Below are 15750 nucleotides of genomic sequence, written 5' to 3'. Positions count from 1 at the left end.
AAGGCAAGAAAGAGTGTGAGTTATAACTTAGAGGAGGTGTTATTATCTCTAAGTTTATTGCTCGATCGATCGAGCTGTGATCTTCAACTGATCAGTTGATTTGTGTCACACATTTATAGATACCTATGCCTATCCTATCCTATTCACCCTCCCTAAATGCGATGGCGATCGCCCCCAAATAATAACTAATGCGATATGATATGATATGATAACATACAAAAAAGAGATATAATAGAAAGTAATGTATGTATTATCCTTTTAGAGTGATCAATAGAATAAACTAGTAATAGTTCTATTAGTTAGTCTTCTTCTATATGTAATATACTTCACAATCTAATAATGTTTAATAATATGTATTTTAGTTTTTTAGAAACATCAAACAACAACAACAAGTCTGTAACAACAAGAATCATCACCATCATATTGTTACTACTACTACTACTACAAGTCAATATCATTCTCACAAATGTAATTGTTTGGCCGATATCAGAAGGAGGAAATGGACATGGCTACTATTTGATACCAATAAATCCAATATCAGCTACAGAGGCAGCTATTAATTGCTCGAGTAAGAGTAACAATACTGTTAAATCATACATGGTGACACTTGATTCAATGCAAGAGGTTAGTTTTATCAAAAGCGTTTTTGGTCAAGAGATTTCAACAGATTACCAAAAAATTTGGATATCTGGTAGAGATGTTGGATTGACAGGTAACTTTACCTATTCAACTGGACCAGGAACAAACCAACCACTATTTAATACGTATACTGGTCAATGTTTTGGTATGTAAAATATTCCACTTTAAGAAAAGTGGATTGTTATTTTTAACCTCTTCTATTATTTTCCTCTTTATTATTTAGGATTTTGTGCTTTTGAAACTAATGAACCATCACAAACTCCTGTTGGAGAGGAATTTATTTGTGTAAGTTCCTTATTTGTTTTTTTAATAATGCAGTAAATTATAATGATAATGACAAAGTCTATGGAACAATATGTGAAGTAGAACCGATTGAAGAGGTATATATTCCAACAATTGGTACAAATGGAGGATCAATAACAATCAACAATCTATCACAATTCGACATACAAACAATCAATATTACATTTTTCAATCCAAGCAAACAACTATCAAAATCATGTCAAATAACATCAAAACAAGGAACATCAATCACTTGTATAGTTCCACCTCTATCTGGATTCCATAATGTAATTGTTCAAGATGCTAGTGGAGTCAACTCAACACACTATGCATGGCAACCATATCCACCATTTATTAAAGCTGTATATCCATCATTCACTGCTAATGGATTGGTTACACTGATTGGTGATAACTTTGGTGATGATACCACTGACAATCAAGTATCTGTCAGAATTTCAAGATCCAGAATTCCATGTAATATTTTGCACGCATCCTCAACTCAAATTATTTGTCAACTCGAATCAACTCTTGGTTTTGTCACACTCCTTCCCATTGAAGTTAGAGCTGATACTATTTGTACTGAAACATTTAAACCTCATATTTGTATGTATATCTATAAATGTATATTATTAAAAAATCAAGAGATTAATATTCCAACACCAAACTTTTTCATTATAGTCTGTGACAATAGATTCTGTTCAACTATAATGCTTGGAACAAATTTTAACAAGGCTTTACAATTGGTACCCGATAAAATTAAGATGGGTGCATCTCCAAATCCACCCTATATTGGTGTTTTTGATACAAAAGAAATGTATGTCGTTGGATCATTACCATTCTATTTTTGGCAATAATAACAATAATATGAGTTTTACAAGAAATAATGGTCCTCTAAAAGGGACACCATCCCCACTTTATTCAGTCGAGGCTTACAATATGGATCCAGGTAATAATGTATATTATCGGTTGGATAAAAGTGCGGTTAGTGCAGATGATAGAAAACCCTCTATTCCGTCACTTATTGTATTTCCTCCAGTTGAATCACCAGTTATTCAAAATGTTACCAATATTCATTATGGACTCCGTTCACATGTTTCAATCAATGGTAATCATTTTGGACAAGACCATTCATATGTTTTGGTATCGATTCATGGAAGTCAATGTGTATCACCAATGTTTATTGGAAATGACTTTAAACAAATAACTTGTTTATTCGATGGCTCAATCCCTGCAAGTAATCCTGATTTCTTTAATATCCTAACAATTAGAATTGCTGAAAAGGTTACATCAAAAGTGATATCTCCTCCAAAAGAATGTTTAAATAATTGTTCAAATAATGGAATATGTAATCCGATGTTTGGTAGTTGTAAATGTGATATTGGTTATGAATCATTGTTGGATTGTTCATTATTGGTTAACCCCGATCAAATATTAAATACTACTATTCAAGATGATGGTAAATCAACTTTATCAATGAATGAAACAGAGGTTGGAATTGTTGTCAATTTTACAACTGGAATTCAATTCATTCGAGAGATTGATCAAGATAATTTAATTATTCAAACCATATCAATGGATAATATAACTTGGATACAAAAGAACATTGCAACTACTGGTGAATCAATATTTATTGGAACTATTTTTGACAACTCAATGAAAATACAAGTCAAAGCACACCAATACAAACAATCAAATACAACTAGATTTGCAGGAGAGGATATACAACTATCACCAAATTCAATCAAATATAATATTAAAATCACCAATTGGACTTGGAAATCACCAATCAACACACTTCAAGTAATATTCTTGTCAAAATCAGATTCAGTAAAAATAGACAAATGTGGAAGAAAGCAATCAAAGACTGAAGCATCATTTGGTGATCAAATTGTATGGACTAGAGTTCAAGTTGGTCGATCACTACTCAATTGTAAAATAGCAAGTAGAATGATCATCGACAATGACACAATCATTCCATCAAGAGTAACCATTCTTCAAGACGATGACCCACAATCAAAACAAGTAAACATGGTCGAGAAACAAGAATATAATATGTTGACAGCATTCAATGTACCAAGATTCAGTCAATCAGTAGAACTAGATCCAGCATTTAGTGCACTCATTCTTGATGAAAAAGATCAAATCAATTTAGGTGATGATAGTCACTGTGAAGATTTAACTCAATTTGAAAAATGGAAAATCATAATCATTGTAGTTTTTGTATCAATTATTTTAATCTCTATTACCTTTGTCATTATAATAGTTACAAAGAAAAAGGTCCAATTGAAATTCACATCAAAATTAAACAAAGGTTTAAATTTAAATCAAAAAGATATTCAAATGGTATCTCTACCTCCGAAACCTCCAACAAAACAACAACAACAACCACAACAAAATAACATTAGTGTCCAAATCAAATCAAATAATTTAAATCCAGTACAAAACAAAATTTCAGATTGGGTTACTGAGAAATCAAATAAATAAAAAAGGTAATTAATCTAGAGACCAGTTGGCGAGTTTGTACTTGGATTTGCTCTTCAAATTTTTTTATTTTTTTGCTCTTACAAGAGTTGGTTTTTTTCTTATTCCCTTTCATTCTTCTTTAGATCAAACAAATAATTAGATGAACCTTAATAATAATAATAGTAGTAGTAATAATAGTGAAGATCCACTAATCTTAGGATTACCACACTTTATCTTATTAAAGATCATTAATAATGTAGACAACAATACAGATTTGATATGTCTATTGATGACTAGTAAACTGTTCTTTGTGACTCTTAGAACAAAGTACTGTAAAGCTTTAAGATTCAAACTAGACAGATTCACCAGGGAGTTGAATCCAATTTGTTTGAAATCTTTCAAAGATATCTACAGTCATTGCAAGACATTCATATTAATTCGTGACAAGGAAGGTTCAAGTAGCAATGCAAGAAATGAAGAGGAAGAGATCAATGTCCACGAAGTCAATATTAGTGCAGATTACTTTACCAAAAGACCACTCATCAAAAGAATATTACCTCCATCTACCAAAACATTGGCATTGACTGGTACTATCGCCAACAAACTTCAAAAAGTCATACCCCCCAACTTGGAGAGACTAGTCCTTTTAAATAGTGACAATGATCCCAATTGTACATTCCCACCATCTCTCACAAGTGTCAATTGGTACAACTATAACCTAATAATACCTTCCACAAAGTTTCCATCAACCATTACAAGATTGGTGGTAGCTTTTAAATCACTCCCTCCCAACATGGTCTACCCATTGTCACTTGAAGAATTGGAAATTGATATCCAAGAGTTAAATGGTCTCCAAATTAATCTCCAAAACTTAACTGCTCTAAATAGCTTTAAATTGAAGATGTCATCTAATACCAATCCTTATCCAAGTGCATCAAGTATTAGGTTCCCTGTTGGTAGTTCATCTCTCAAGAAATTAGAAATCAAACGTGGTATCTCTGATTTAAAAGAAGGATGGTTACCTAAAAGTATTACAGACCTTGACCTTGGTTCAACTTATTATCTTGGTACTGTCTCACTTCCACCTAATCTTGTCAAGTTTGTCGTTTCATCCGAGAGTCCTATATTCCGTGGTATGATTCCATCAACTGTCAAAGATCTGGTACTTTTCTTTATGGCTGAATTCCCAACTATCGATGAAGGTGCTCTTCCCGATGGTCTTGAAGAATTGACACTAATTCACTACAAGGGACCAATCAATCCAAAGATTGTAACCAATTCTGTAACCAATCTAAGTATTATGGGATGTAGTGTCAGCAATGAAAAAGATATGATCTTTCCACCCGGTCTCATCAAATTCTCACAAAGCATTCCTCGTGAATCTTTACCTGCTTGTTTCCCATCCACTACCAAAGACATTACCTATTTCTTGGATTGTAACTCTAAAACATTATATCTTCCAACATCTTTGGAATTATTTGCATGTCAACTAGTCAAAGTCTGTCAAACTGATCCAATTTATTCCATTCCAACCAATATCAAAATCGTTGATAATTGTAACTACAACAACAATAATGGGACGATCCATAATAACATTTTACCTCCAAATGTAAAACATGTTTATTGTAGATTGCCAATGACATCCCAAGATTTTGAAAGAGATGGGTTCAGTTTTAGATTGGATCAAATTATCAATTCTACTAGTATAGAATCTATAACCTTCTGTAGATTCCCAGGAGGAAATTATTCTTCTACAATATCAATTAGAAGATTGGATACTCTTAATCAAGTGGTACTATTGATACAGGAAGGTACTTTGTTTGGAGGAATCATCAAACAAAAACAATTACCAAATCATTTTAATGTTGGTACTGTTGACAATGACATTCTCTTTGTCAACTTTATGCAAAGTGATGATGAAGAAAACATTATCCTTTCATTTAGTGATAAATCATTGGTTGCTCAAGAGGAAGAAGAAGAAGAGGATGAACATATCCATGACCATGAAGAAGATTATTCCTATGACGTAGATGATGAGTCATTTGGAGAAAATTCCTATGAAGAAGATGGATCATTTGAAGATGAATTTTTATTGGATTAATATTAAAAAAGTTGAATTATTATTGTTATTATTAATAATAAATATCTAAAAGTTTTAATATCTAAAAATATAAAACTAGAAACTTTTGTGACCATTTTTTTTAGCCATAATAATCTTAGATTAATCAACATAACAATTAGATCAAACAAATAATTAGATGAACCTTAATAATAATAATAATAGTATTAGTAATAATAATAATGAACAACTAATCTTAGGATTACCACACTTTATCTTATTAAAGATAATTAATAATGTAGGCAACAATACAGATTTGATATGTTTATTGATGACTAGTAAACTATTCTTTGTCACTCTTAGAACAAAGTACTGTAAATCACTCAGATTCAAACTAGACAAATTCACCAAGGAATTGAATCCAATTTGTTTGAAATCATTTGACACTATCTACAGTCGTTGCAAGACACTTGTATTCATTGACGACAGGATATCTGCAAATAATAGAGAAAGAAATGAAGAGGAAGAGATCAACATCAACGAAGTCAATATAAACGCAAACGACTTTAAAAAAAGACCATTCATCAAAAGAATATTACCTCTTTCGACCAAAACCTTGGCATTGACTGGTACTATTGCAAACAAACTTCAAGACATAATACCCTCAAACTCGGAGAAACTTATTCTTTTAGATAGTGACAATGATCCCAATTGTACACTTCCACCATCTCTCACTAGTATCCAATGGTACAACAATGGTAAATCATCGTTTGTTTGTACAAGGTTTCCATCTACCATTACAAGTTTGGTATTTTATTACAAAGAACTCCCTCCCAACATGGTATTCCCTTCATCGCTTCAAGGCCTCCAAATTAAAATAGGCCAGTTGAATGGTCAAATTAATCTCCAAAACTTAACTGCTCTACGTAGCTTTTCATTAGAGATGAATACTGATCCCTATCCAAGTGCATCAAGTATTAGGTTCCCTGTTGGCAGTACATCTCTCAAGAAATTAGAAATCAAACGTGGTATATCTGATTTAAAAGAAGGATGGTTACCAAAAAGTATTACTGACCTTGACCTTGGTGCAACTTATTATCTTGGTACTGTCTCACTTCCACCAAATCTCGTCAAACTTGCCATTTCATTGGATAGTCCCATATTTTGTGGTATGATTCCATCAACTGTCAAAGATCTCATACTTTTCTATTTGTCGCAATATCCAACAATCGAAGAAGGTGCTCTTCCCGATGGTCTTGAAGGTTTAGATCTAATTCATTACAGAGGTCCAATCAATCCAACTATTGTACCCAATTCTGTCACTAGACTAGGTATTTTAGGTTGTCGTGTAAGCAATGAAAAAGATATGATCCTTCCACCCGGTCTCATCAAATTCTCACAAAGCATTCCTCGTGAATCTTTACCTGCTTGTTTCCCATCCACTACCAAAGACATTACTTATTTCGCCCAATGTAATTCTCATACTCAATACCTTCCAACATCTTTGGAATCATTTGCATGTCAACTAGTCAAAGTCAGTCCCACCGATCCAATTTATTCCATTCCAACCAATATCAAAATCGTTGATAATTGTAACTACAACAACCTTAACAACAACAATAATAATGGGACGATCCATCATACCATTTTACCACCCAATGTAAAGAATATTTTTTGTCGATTACCAATGTCAGAGAATGAATTTATCAGAGATGGGCTCAGTTTTAGATTGGATCAAATTATCAATTCTACTAGTATAGAATCAATAACCTTTTGTAGATTCCCAAGTAGTAATTACTCTACCACAATATCAATTAGAAGATTGGATACTCTTAATCGAGCTGTACTATTAATCGAGAATGGAACACTCTTTGGAGGAATCATAAAACAAAAACAATTACCTAATCATTTTAATGTTGGTACTGTTGAATATGACATTCTCTATATCAACTTTATCCAAAGTGAATATGATATTCTCCCAACATTTAGTGATAAATTCTTGATTGCTCAAGAAGAAGAAGATGATGAAGATGATGGAGAAGATGATGACGAAGAATACGATGAAGAAGAAGATTCCTATTCGACTCATTCCTCTTTAGAAGATGGATCATGGGAAGAAGAAGAATCATCAAATGATGATGAATAAAAGATACACATAGAAAATTAATTAATCTTTTCTAAAAAATTGTACAATAATGATTTAAGAACCTATAGGTTCTGATTTAATTTATATTATTGTTTTGATAAATAAATAAGGGGTATCAAAAAAAAAAAGAGATTTCTTTATTTCTCTTCTTTTTTTTTTTTTTTATTTGATTAAATATAAGTTTCAATTTTATCATCAATATTTGCACGACAAATAGGACAACGTGTCAAAGTTTTACTACATTTGGAACAAAGACTATTATGTCTACATGGTAATAATACTACATTGGGTGGATTTTCTGTACAAACAACACAGTTGTTTTGGTCTTGCAATTGTTCTTTTTCCTTTTTGAGTGTCTCTAATTGCTTCATCCATTGAACTTGTTTCATGGATGAGAGTTGTTTCAAACTGTTGTGATGGACATCTTCGAGTGTCGTCAATTGATTGATATCGAGACCTTCAAGATGTTTACCTTGTAGTTGTTGATATTTCTCGTTGATTTGTTTCATTTCAGTTTTGGTTGATTCCAATTGCATGACGACCGTGTTGTGTTGATCTGGTGGTATCTGCTTTCCAACCAATTCGTTCAAGTCACTAATCTTTCTCTCCATGTCCAAACGCCACTCCTTTTCCATCTCTTTACGAATGTGAGTTCGTTTGAGTCTGAGTTTGTCAAGTGCCTCGAGATGGATCTCTTCCAACTCGTCACAGTCTTCCAGAGTTTTAACGTCGGTCATCTCGGTGCCAGATAGCCTGTTGTATTTAACCTTCCAGATGCCGTCCTTTGGCTCTCGCTTTAGGTGGGCAACCTGCTCGGTCAATTGTTGGTTTTGTACAGTTAATTTTTGAATGCGTTCCTCGACAGTCTGTCTACTCTTTTGTTCGGTCTTTAGTTGAGTTTCAAGATGAGTTCGTTTGTTTCTTTCATTGTTTAATTGATCTTCGGTCTTTTTCTTTTCAATCAATTCCTTTTCCATCTTGATGTCGGCCAACAATCGTTGTGCATTCTCTTGTGCCAAGTTGTCTTTTAACGTTTTGATTTCATTGTCCTTGTCAAAGAGTGATAGGATTTTATCACCACCAATCTTTAAATTATTTAAAACAGGTTTAATCAATTTACTCTTTTTATCCTTTTCTTTTTCCTTTTCTTTTTCTTTTTCCTTTTCCTTTGTTACAACAACTATATTATCTACTATTTGATTTACATTTGGACTAGTATGTGATAAATTAATTGAATGTGATTCTAGTGGTGTTAGTGTTGATGTTGTTGGTATTGGTGTTGCCATTATAATTGGTGGTAGTATTGTATTTCCACTTGATGATGGGTTACGTGAATGCCCCATTGGTGGAGACGGTGATGATGTCGATGTTGGTGCAGTCGTACCTGTACCATTATTATTATTTGCAGTTGTTGTTGTAGTTGTTAAAGTTGTCGTTGTAGTAGTTTGTGTCGTAGTTGTAGTCGTAGATGTAGTTGGTGTTTCTTCAATATTATTCATAGAGTTGTTAGTAGATGGTGGTGATGATGATGATGTTGATGAGTTTGATGCCTGTGGTGATGGTGGTGTTTGTTGTTGTTGTGATGGTGATGATTGTTGTTGTGGTTGTTGTAAAGATTGTGGTAATTGTAAATTGGATGATGATATATGAGAAGCCTCGATGGCAAGGGCATCACTCAATAATGCACCCGATCCAGTACCGGCATAAATAAATACTTTGTTGTGACCCATTGAATTGGCCGTATGTCTAAATCTAGGATATGGGTTCTCCATGCCAGTAATAACTGGTTGTTCCCATCTAAGATCCTCCAAATTTAACAAATGTATATCATTTAAGAAATTACTATCTGATCCACATCCTCCAAATACAATCAACTTGTCTCCCAATAAAGTAGAAGAATGTCCACTTCTTGGTTTAGGTGGTGTTCCTTTTGCTTCTAATTTTTTCCAAATTAATTTATCTAAAGAAAAAAGAGTTATTATTATTATTATTGAACCATTAAATCTTTTTAATTTCTTTTAGATAATTACCTAAATCTAAACAATATAAATCATTATAATATTTTTTTCCATCAAATCCACCAAATATATACATTTGGTTACCTGATTGAAAAGTTGAATGTGAACCTCTTGACGGAGGTATTGATCCTTCACATGTTGGTTGATCCCATGTTAAAGTTTCTAAAAAAAGAAAGATAGATCAATATTATTAATATTAATATCTTTTGTAGTGCTTATTAATTAGATTTAGATATCTTGAATTACTTACCAACATTAAATATAACAATTGAACTATAATATTTGTTTTTTGAACTATTATGACCTCCAAATACATATAGTTTATCATGATATGATATAGCAGTGTGACCAGCTCTACCGCCATCAGGACTCTTTTGATGTATACTTTTAAGCCATTTAAAACGATCTGGTAGTCCAGTAGCAGTATTCACTACAAACTGAAGTATTTGAATATCTGAAAATGGTTTACTGTTGTTGTGTTTACCACCGTACAATAATATATATTGATTATTAGAGGTTGCACCACCTGCAAGATTTGCCAATGCACTGTTGTTTCCAAATAGAGTTGCACTGTGACCGTATCTAGGTTGTGGGGTAGATGCTCCACCGTGTGTTGATGCTTCTACCTTTGTCCATCCATTTGACAAACTATTGTATAGGTGTATGTCATTGTATGCTTTGTTGCCATTACCACCAAACACTAGGAATTGATTGCCACTATTCAACGTGACGCAAACATGACCCCAACGTGCTTCAGGTGCACCTGTTCCTAACCTTTTCCACTCCAATTTCATACTCTACTAATAGGTATACTATATATAAAATGGTATTTAAAAATACTCCTATCTCTCTCTAATACTCTAATACTATTGTTATAATAGTTATAATAATAGTCTACTCTAAAAAGAAGAGAAATATAAATTAACTCGAGTAAGACAAGATAGATAGATAGATAGTTGGTTGATACGATAGATATTACTCTAGTTGATAATAATAGAGATAGTGAGGCGACCCATAGAACTAAAAAAAAATTGAAAAAAAAAAAGAAAAATTAAAAAAAACTTTTCCTTTTTTGATGACTTCATCAAGTTATTTGAAACTCAGTGAGTAGACCCCTTATTTATGATTATCTAAACGAATAAGATTACTGATTAGTAGATAGAATAGATAGATGAATATATAAACACACGATAGACCTATAAATAGACAGACCGAAGAAATCACAGAAGAAACAAAATAAAAAAGAATGGTAAATCAAATCAAATCAAATCATCACCTCGAGTCGAGTTCATCACTCACCGCATCAATCAAGAAGAATCATATCAATCTAACTTTAATCATTATCATCTGACTATCTATCATGTGTCATGCAATCAATATATATATTATAGTTACCATTATCATTATTAAGAACTGGTCAAGGACACCAAATTGTAAGTATATTAAAAATGTTGATGTGATCATCATTCAACCAACACACATGATATAGTTGTTCTAACTATTAAGTTTGCCTTGTTATATATAGATGGTTGAATTAAAGAATGGAGAAACATATAATGGTATATTGGTCAATTGCGACAATTGGATGAATATAAATATGAGAACTGTCATTAGAACATCAAAGGATAGTGATAAATTTTGGAAACTTCAAGGATGTTATATTAGAGGAAATACAATTAAATATATTACCGTTCCAGATGAGGTAATGTCAAAGAAAGAAGAAATCAAATCAAATCAAATGATTTCTATTATACCTTTTGTTATAATTAATATATTAATATATCCAATTTATTTTTAGATCATAGATCTTGTTGCTGAAGAAGAACAAAAACAACAACAACAGCAACAACAACAATTACAACAACAACATCACCATCACCAAGATAAACCAATGGGTAGAGGTAGAGGATCAGGTGTTGGAAGAGGACGTGGCGGAAATCAAAATGATGGAAATATGGGTAGAGGTCGTGGCGGTGGCGGCGGCGACCAACAAGGATCTTACAGAGGTGGAAGAGGTGGAAGAGGTGGTGGAAGTGATAGAGGTGGTGATAGAGGTAGAAGGTAGAGGTAGAGGTGTATATAATAATAATAATAATAATAACAATAATAATTAAAGTAAAAAAGTAAATTAATTTACAATGTACACAAAACAACAACAAATAATTGAACAATTATAATTATCTCTTCTTTATATCTTTGTTTACAAATAATTAAATACTATTTTTATTTAATAATTTATTTCAAATACATTTGGTAGGTATAGGGTGTATGTGTATGTGTGTGTGTGTGTGGTTTATTATATGTAGTTAATACAAGGTAGTCTAACCTTGAAGTTTAAAACTACAAAAATGAATAGGTGGGGAAAAAAAAAGAAAAGGAAATGAGTCTCTCGGAGAATCATATATATATATATATGGTTATTATTTGGATGTTGTTGATAGATATATTGTTGAATCGATTCTATATCTTTTTGGATTATTATTATTATTAATTATTAATTATTGTTTCGTTAGTATACTATATATAAATATTATTATTATTATTACTTTGTTGTTGTTTGATTATATATTTTGTCTATTTTGATAAAGATAAGAATTGTTCTTTAGTAGTCCAATATCTATCAAAACGAGCCTTTCCATATTCCAAATAATCAAAATCGATTTCCGAGTTCATTGATTGAACGATCGACCAGAAACCCCAAAAGATGTTACTGGCAAGTGAATATTGGTTGGCTTCAATGTAGAGACGCTCGATTTGGTCTTGGGTAGGTTCGACGCCGCCACCCGACTGGAAGTTGGATATGCTGCCGGCCGAGATGACACGAAGGTATTGAGTGATAAAGACGAGTTGTTGGTCGCGTGTAGGGTAGAGCTTGTAGTCTGGTTCAAAGCCAGCATACTCGTTAAAGTGGTTGCCAAGCTCGAAACCTCTAAAGTTGTAGTTGGCATATTCAAAGTCGATAAATGGTGAGCGGTCACCCTCCTTGTTGACAATGATGTTTCGTGAGAGCAAATCATTGTGACAAAAGACTATTGGTGATTGAAGGGTGGCAAGTTGTTGTTCGAGACGCTTATACTCTTCCTTCATCTCATCGACACGCAACGATGCATACATTGCTTGACGCTTCTCGTCTGGGTAGGTTTGTGGTGCTAGAGCAGCCCATTTTTTAATGGTGTTCCATACCGATGGTTGTTTACGAGTTGGCATTTCAGCTTGATGCCATTCAGCAATCTCGCTTGCAATCAACACTTGGTTCTTTTCCTCTGATAGGTCTGGGTGTTCGAGTGGACGACCTGGAATGAAACCATAGATACATCCATTATCAAACAAACCATAAAACTTGGCTCCCAAACCATTGAAATCGGCTTCAGTCTGTACGACCAATTCATTCTTTCTATCGATAATATCTTCAGACTTGTATCCATACAATCTAATTACAACTGGTAAATCTTTTGCTTTTGGTTCAATTGATTTATCTTCTACCAAGTATACTATAAACAAAAAAAGATAAAGATAAAGATTAATAAACTACTTTTCTTTCTCTTTTTCTTTCTCTTTTGTTTACTTACATATATTAGTAATACCACCATTTAATCTTGTAATAGTTAATTGATCATCAGTTGAATCATGATATTCAGATACAAAATGACGAGCAATATCTTTGAGACCTTTATCCAAGTTGTCCTTTTGAACAGTGTAATGGAATACTTCATATGATGCCTTTGATTTTATCATTTTCTCTTTGCTTGTTCTTCTTCTTTGTTTGTTGTAGTTACTATTTAAATGAAAGTACTATAAGTATATATATTCGTATATATATGTATAAATATATGATGTATTCAATAAAGAAATGAAATGATAAACGGGGGGGTATGACTAGACTCGACTAGAGAGACGCTCAAAAAAACAATTTGACTAACTAACGAACTAACTGGCTGATGAGGATATTTAAATGAAAAGGTGGGGAGTGGGCGGGAATATAGTGTAGCGTATTAATAGTGGGAAGAGAGGGGGTTTGGTTTTGAAATAATAATATTTTATTTCTAATATTGGAATATTAATAATTAAACAATAAAATAATAAAAAAGAATAAACTAATGATGATAGTGATATATACCACTATATATTTCATAACTGAATTCATTCAATATATATATAATAATAATGACAATATAATAAAATAAATCCTATTATTTAAAGATTGATGGGAAATTCAAATGTGACGATGCTGACTGTTTGTTTGTTGTTTTGGTGTTGAAAGTAGGAGGAATAAAATTACCCTACGTCTGTGTTTGTTTTGTTGTGTGTGTGTGTGTGTGTGGTATTGTACATATGTGGGTAGAATGAAAATGTAGTAGTCATAGTCATAGTCATAGTATAGTGTATAGGGCATGATATTGGAATATATGTGGTATGTATCTATCTATCTATCTGTGTATCTATCTCTTGTTTGTTTAATATCTATCTCTCATCTGCTGTTGTGTATATCTTATCTTATATGTTTTGTTGTTTTAAAACAAACAATTCAAGTAGTAGTAGTAGTAGTAGTATTGATCATTATAATCTTTTTGCTTTATAGCTAACAATGCTGTTGCTGTTGTTGTTTTGTATCTATGCTCTCTGTACATATAGACATATAACAACAAACAATACACTTTTCTTTAACATTAAATATACATATATAATATAGTTTATACCTTTTTAAAAATGTAATTTAATTGTTTCTTATGGCAGGTAGTGTTACTAGTAGTAATGTTATAAAAAAATATAAATATAAATATCAATATAAATAGTTTGATTTTTTGTCGGGAACAAAGTATAAATAAAGAATGATCGACTTTGAAAGGGGAGGAATAAATAATAGATATAAACTTACAATTAAAAAAATAAATTCAAAACTAAGTTGCTTATCGACACTTTAAGATACTGTCGTCGATTAATAGTAGGATGGTACAGCAGCAAGCAAGCAGTTCGTTTGACGGGAGGAGGGAACTTGACATGCCACCACTTTATGGTGCACCATGCCATCCCAATGGGGGTTTAAAATTGAATTAAAATCTTTTTTTTTTTTTTTAGATTTTTGCAGCAAACGGAATTGGAATGTTCTAAACGGGAAGTGTCTCATGACTGGTCTTTTTTTTAAAAACCGAGACAATTGTTTAAAACTCGTCATCCAATGCCACTTCACTGGTTGCTGTGTGAAGCGTCAAAGCAATGTTGAACATACAACAAACACAGAAATAGATAAACTTTGTATAAAACAACTCTGGTTAAAGAAAAACAAAAAAGTGTAGAGAAAAAAGATTAAGAAAAGAAAGGAAGGAACAAACACTGGTTGAAACAACCCTTGACTCAAGATTGTAGGAACAATATTATTTTATTATTATATGTATTTTATTTATTTAAGTATTTATTTATTGATGTATATGGTCATTTGTAGTTTCTATACCAGATGGTACAGGAGATGCAGAAGCAGCATTGAGCACACCAGCAGCAGCTGGAGGACCGGCAGCAGTTAAACCAGTCAAGAAAGCAAAAGAGACAGGACCTTCTAGATTCATATTGGTGATGAATGGATAGAGCAATAGGTTGACGGGGATTTGTTGTCCAGTAGGTCCGGGCATGAGAATACATGTAGCTTCACCTTGTATTCCACCATCGTAAAGTGGCTGAGCAGTGGCACAAAATGTAGAGAGGAAGAGATATTTGAGGAGGATCATGTCTGGATTAGGATTACCATTGGTAGCCGTTGGGGGTATGTAGTAACACCAGCCACACGAGCTGAGCTTTCCTGGTTTGGTAGAATCTGTACAAAAGTCATCCAAGAACCAACGATCGTAGATCTCTGAATAGACACTACTAGCACTATGTCCAACATACGACAGTGGGAATGGAACAGGAGTGACACCACCTGGATTTAAAACGCTTACAGGTACATCTTGGAAAAACAGATAAACACCTGGTTTATTGGCATCGGCAAACGTTGGTAATTGGTCTGGCAATCTACCACAAGTCCATAAACCTCCACCTGCACCTGGGTAATTAGCCCAATACCTCTTTGCACCCAATACATTATCAACATTTAATATTAATGTGACAAGTATAAATACTATTAAACTATTAATTATATTATTTATAGCCAT

General features: G+C 32.7%; 6 protein-coding genes across 6 annotated transcripts; 4 read left to right on the top strand and 2 right to left on the bottom strand.

Moving 5' to 3' along the window:
* Nucleotides 1–351: 351 nt before the first annotated feature.
* Nucleotides 352–3405, top strand: DFA_02786 (uncharacterized protein; the record flags this gene model as incomplete). Its single annotated transcript, XM_004362337.1, has 4 exons — nucleotides 352–784; nucleotides 958–1524; nucleotides 1600–1735; nucleotides 1800–3405. 4 exons carry the CDS (start codon nucleotides 352–354, stop codon nucleotides 3403–3405), a joined length of 2742 nt encoding a protein of 913 aa, XP_004362394.1.
* Nucleotides 3406–3544: 139 nt separating this feature from the next.
* DFA_02785 (uncharacterized protein) lies at nucleotides 3545–5485 on the top strand (the record flags this gene model as incomplete). Its single annotated transcript, XM_004362336.1, has 1 exon — nucleotides 3545–5485. One exon carries the CDS (start codon nucleotides 3545–3547, stop codon nucleotides 5483–5485), a length of 1941 nt encoding a protein of 646 aa, XP_004362393.1.
* A 157-nt stretch (nucleotides 5486–5642) lies between these two features.
* On the top strand, nucleotides 5643–7589 carry DFA_02784 (uncharacterized protein; the record flags this gene model as incomplete). The annotated part of the gene is made up of 2 exons (XM_004362335.1): nucleotides 5643–6201; nucleotides 6325–7589. The coding sequence occupies 2 exons, from the start codon at nucleotides 5643–5645 to the stop codon at nucleotides 7587–7589; spliced, it is 1824 nt and encodes a 607-aa protein (XP_004362392.1).
* Nucleotides 7590–7759: 170 nt separating this feature from the next.
* Nucleotides 7760–10401, bottom strand: rngB (RING zinc finger-containing protein; the record flags this gene model as incomplete). Its single annotated transcript, XM_004362334.1, has 3 exons — nucleotides 7760–9549; nucleotides 9620–9769; nucleotides 9858–10401. 3 exons carry the CDS (start codon nucleotides 10399–10401, stop codon nucleotides 7760–7762), a joined length of 2484 nt encoding a protein of 827 aa, XP_004362391.1.
* A 452-nt stretch (nucleotides 10402–10853) lies between these two features.
* Nucleotides 10854–11917, top strand: lsm4 (LSM domain-containing protein; the record flags this gene model as incomplete). Its single annotated transcript, XM_004362333.1, has 5 exons — nucleotides 10854–10856; nucleotides 10999–11040; nucleotides 11133–11309; nucleotides 11406–11668; nucleotides 11914–11917. 5 exons carry the CDS (start codon nucleotides 10854–10856, stop codon nucleotides 11915–11917), a joined length of 489 nt encoding a protein of 162 aa, XP_004362390.1.
* Nucleotides 11918–12181: 264 nt separating this feature from the next.
* etnkA (ethanolamine kinase A) lies at nucleotides 12182–15750 on the bottom strand (the record flags this gene model as incomplete). The annotated part of the gene is made up of 5 exons (XM_004362332.1): nucleotides 12182–13098; nucleotides 13177–13399; nucleotides 14285–14304; nucleotides 14835–14873; nucleotides 15057–15750. 5 exons carry the CDS (start codon nucleotides 15748–15750, stop codon nucleotides 12182–12184), a joined length of 1893 nt encoding a protein of 630 aa, XP_004362389.1.

Source organism: Cavenderia fasciculata (genome assembly GCF_000203815.1).
Source record: "Cavenderia fasciculata unplaced genomic scaffold Scf_Dfasci-G-b-205a01.r1-3, whole genome shotgun sequence".
Classification (NCBI taxonomy): domain Eukaryota; phylum Evosea; class Eumycetozoa; order Acytosteliales; family Cavenderiaceae; genus Cavenderia; species Cavenderia fasciculata.
Note: the sequence above shows the minus strand (reverse complement) of the source record. Positions and strands in the feature narration are given on the sequence as shown.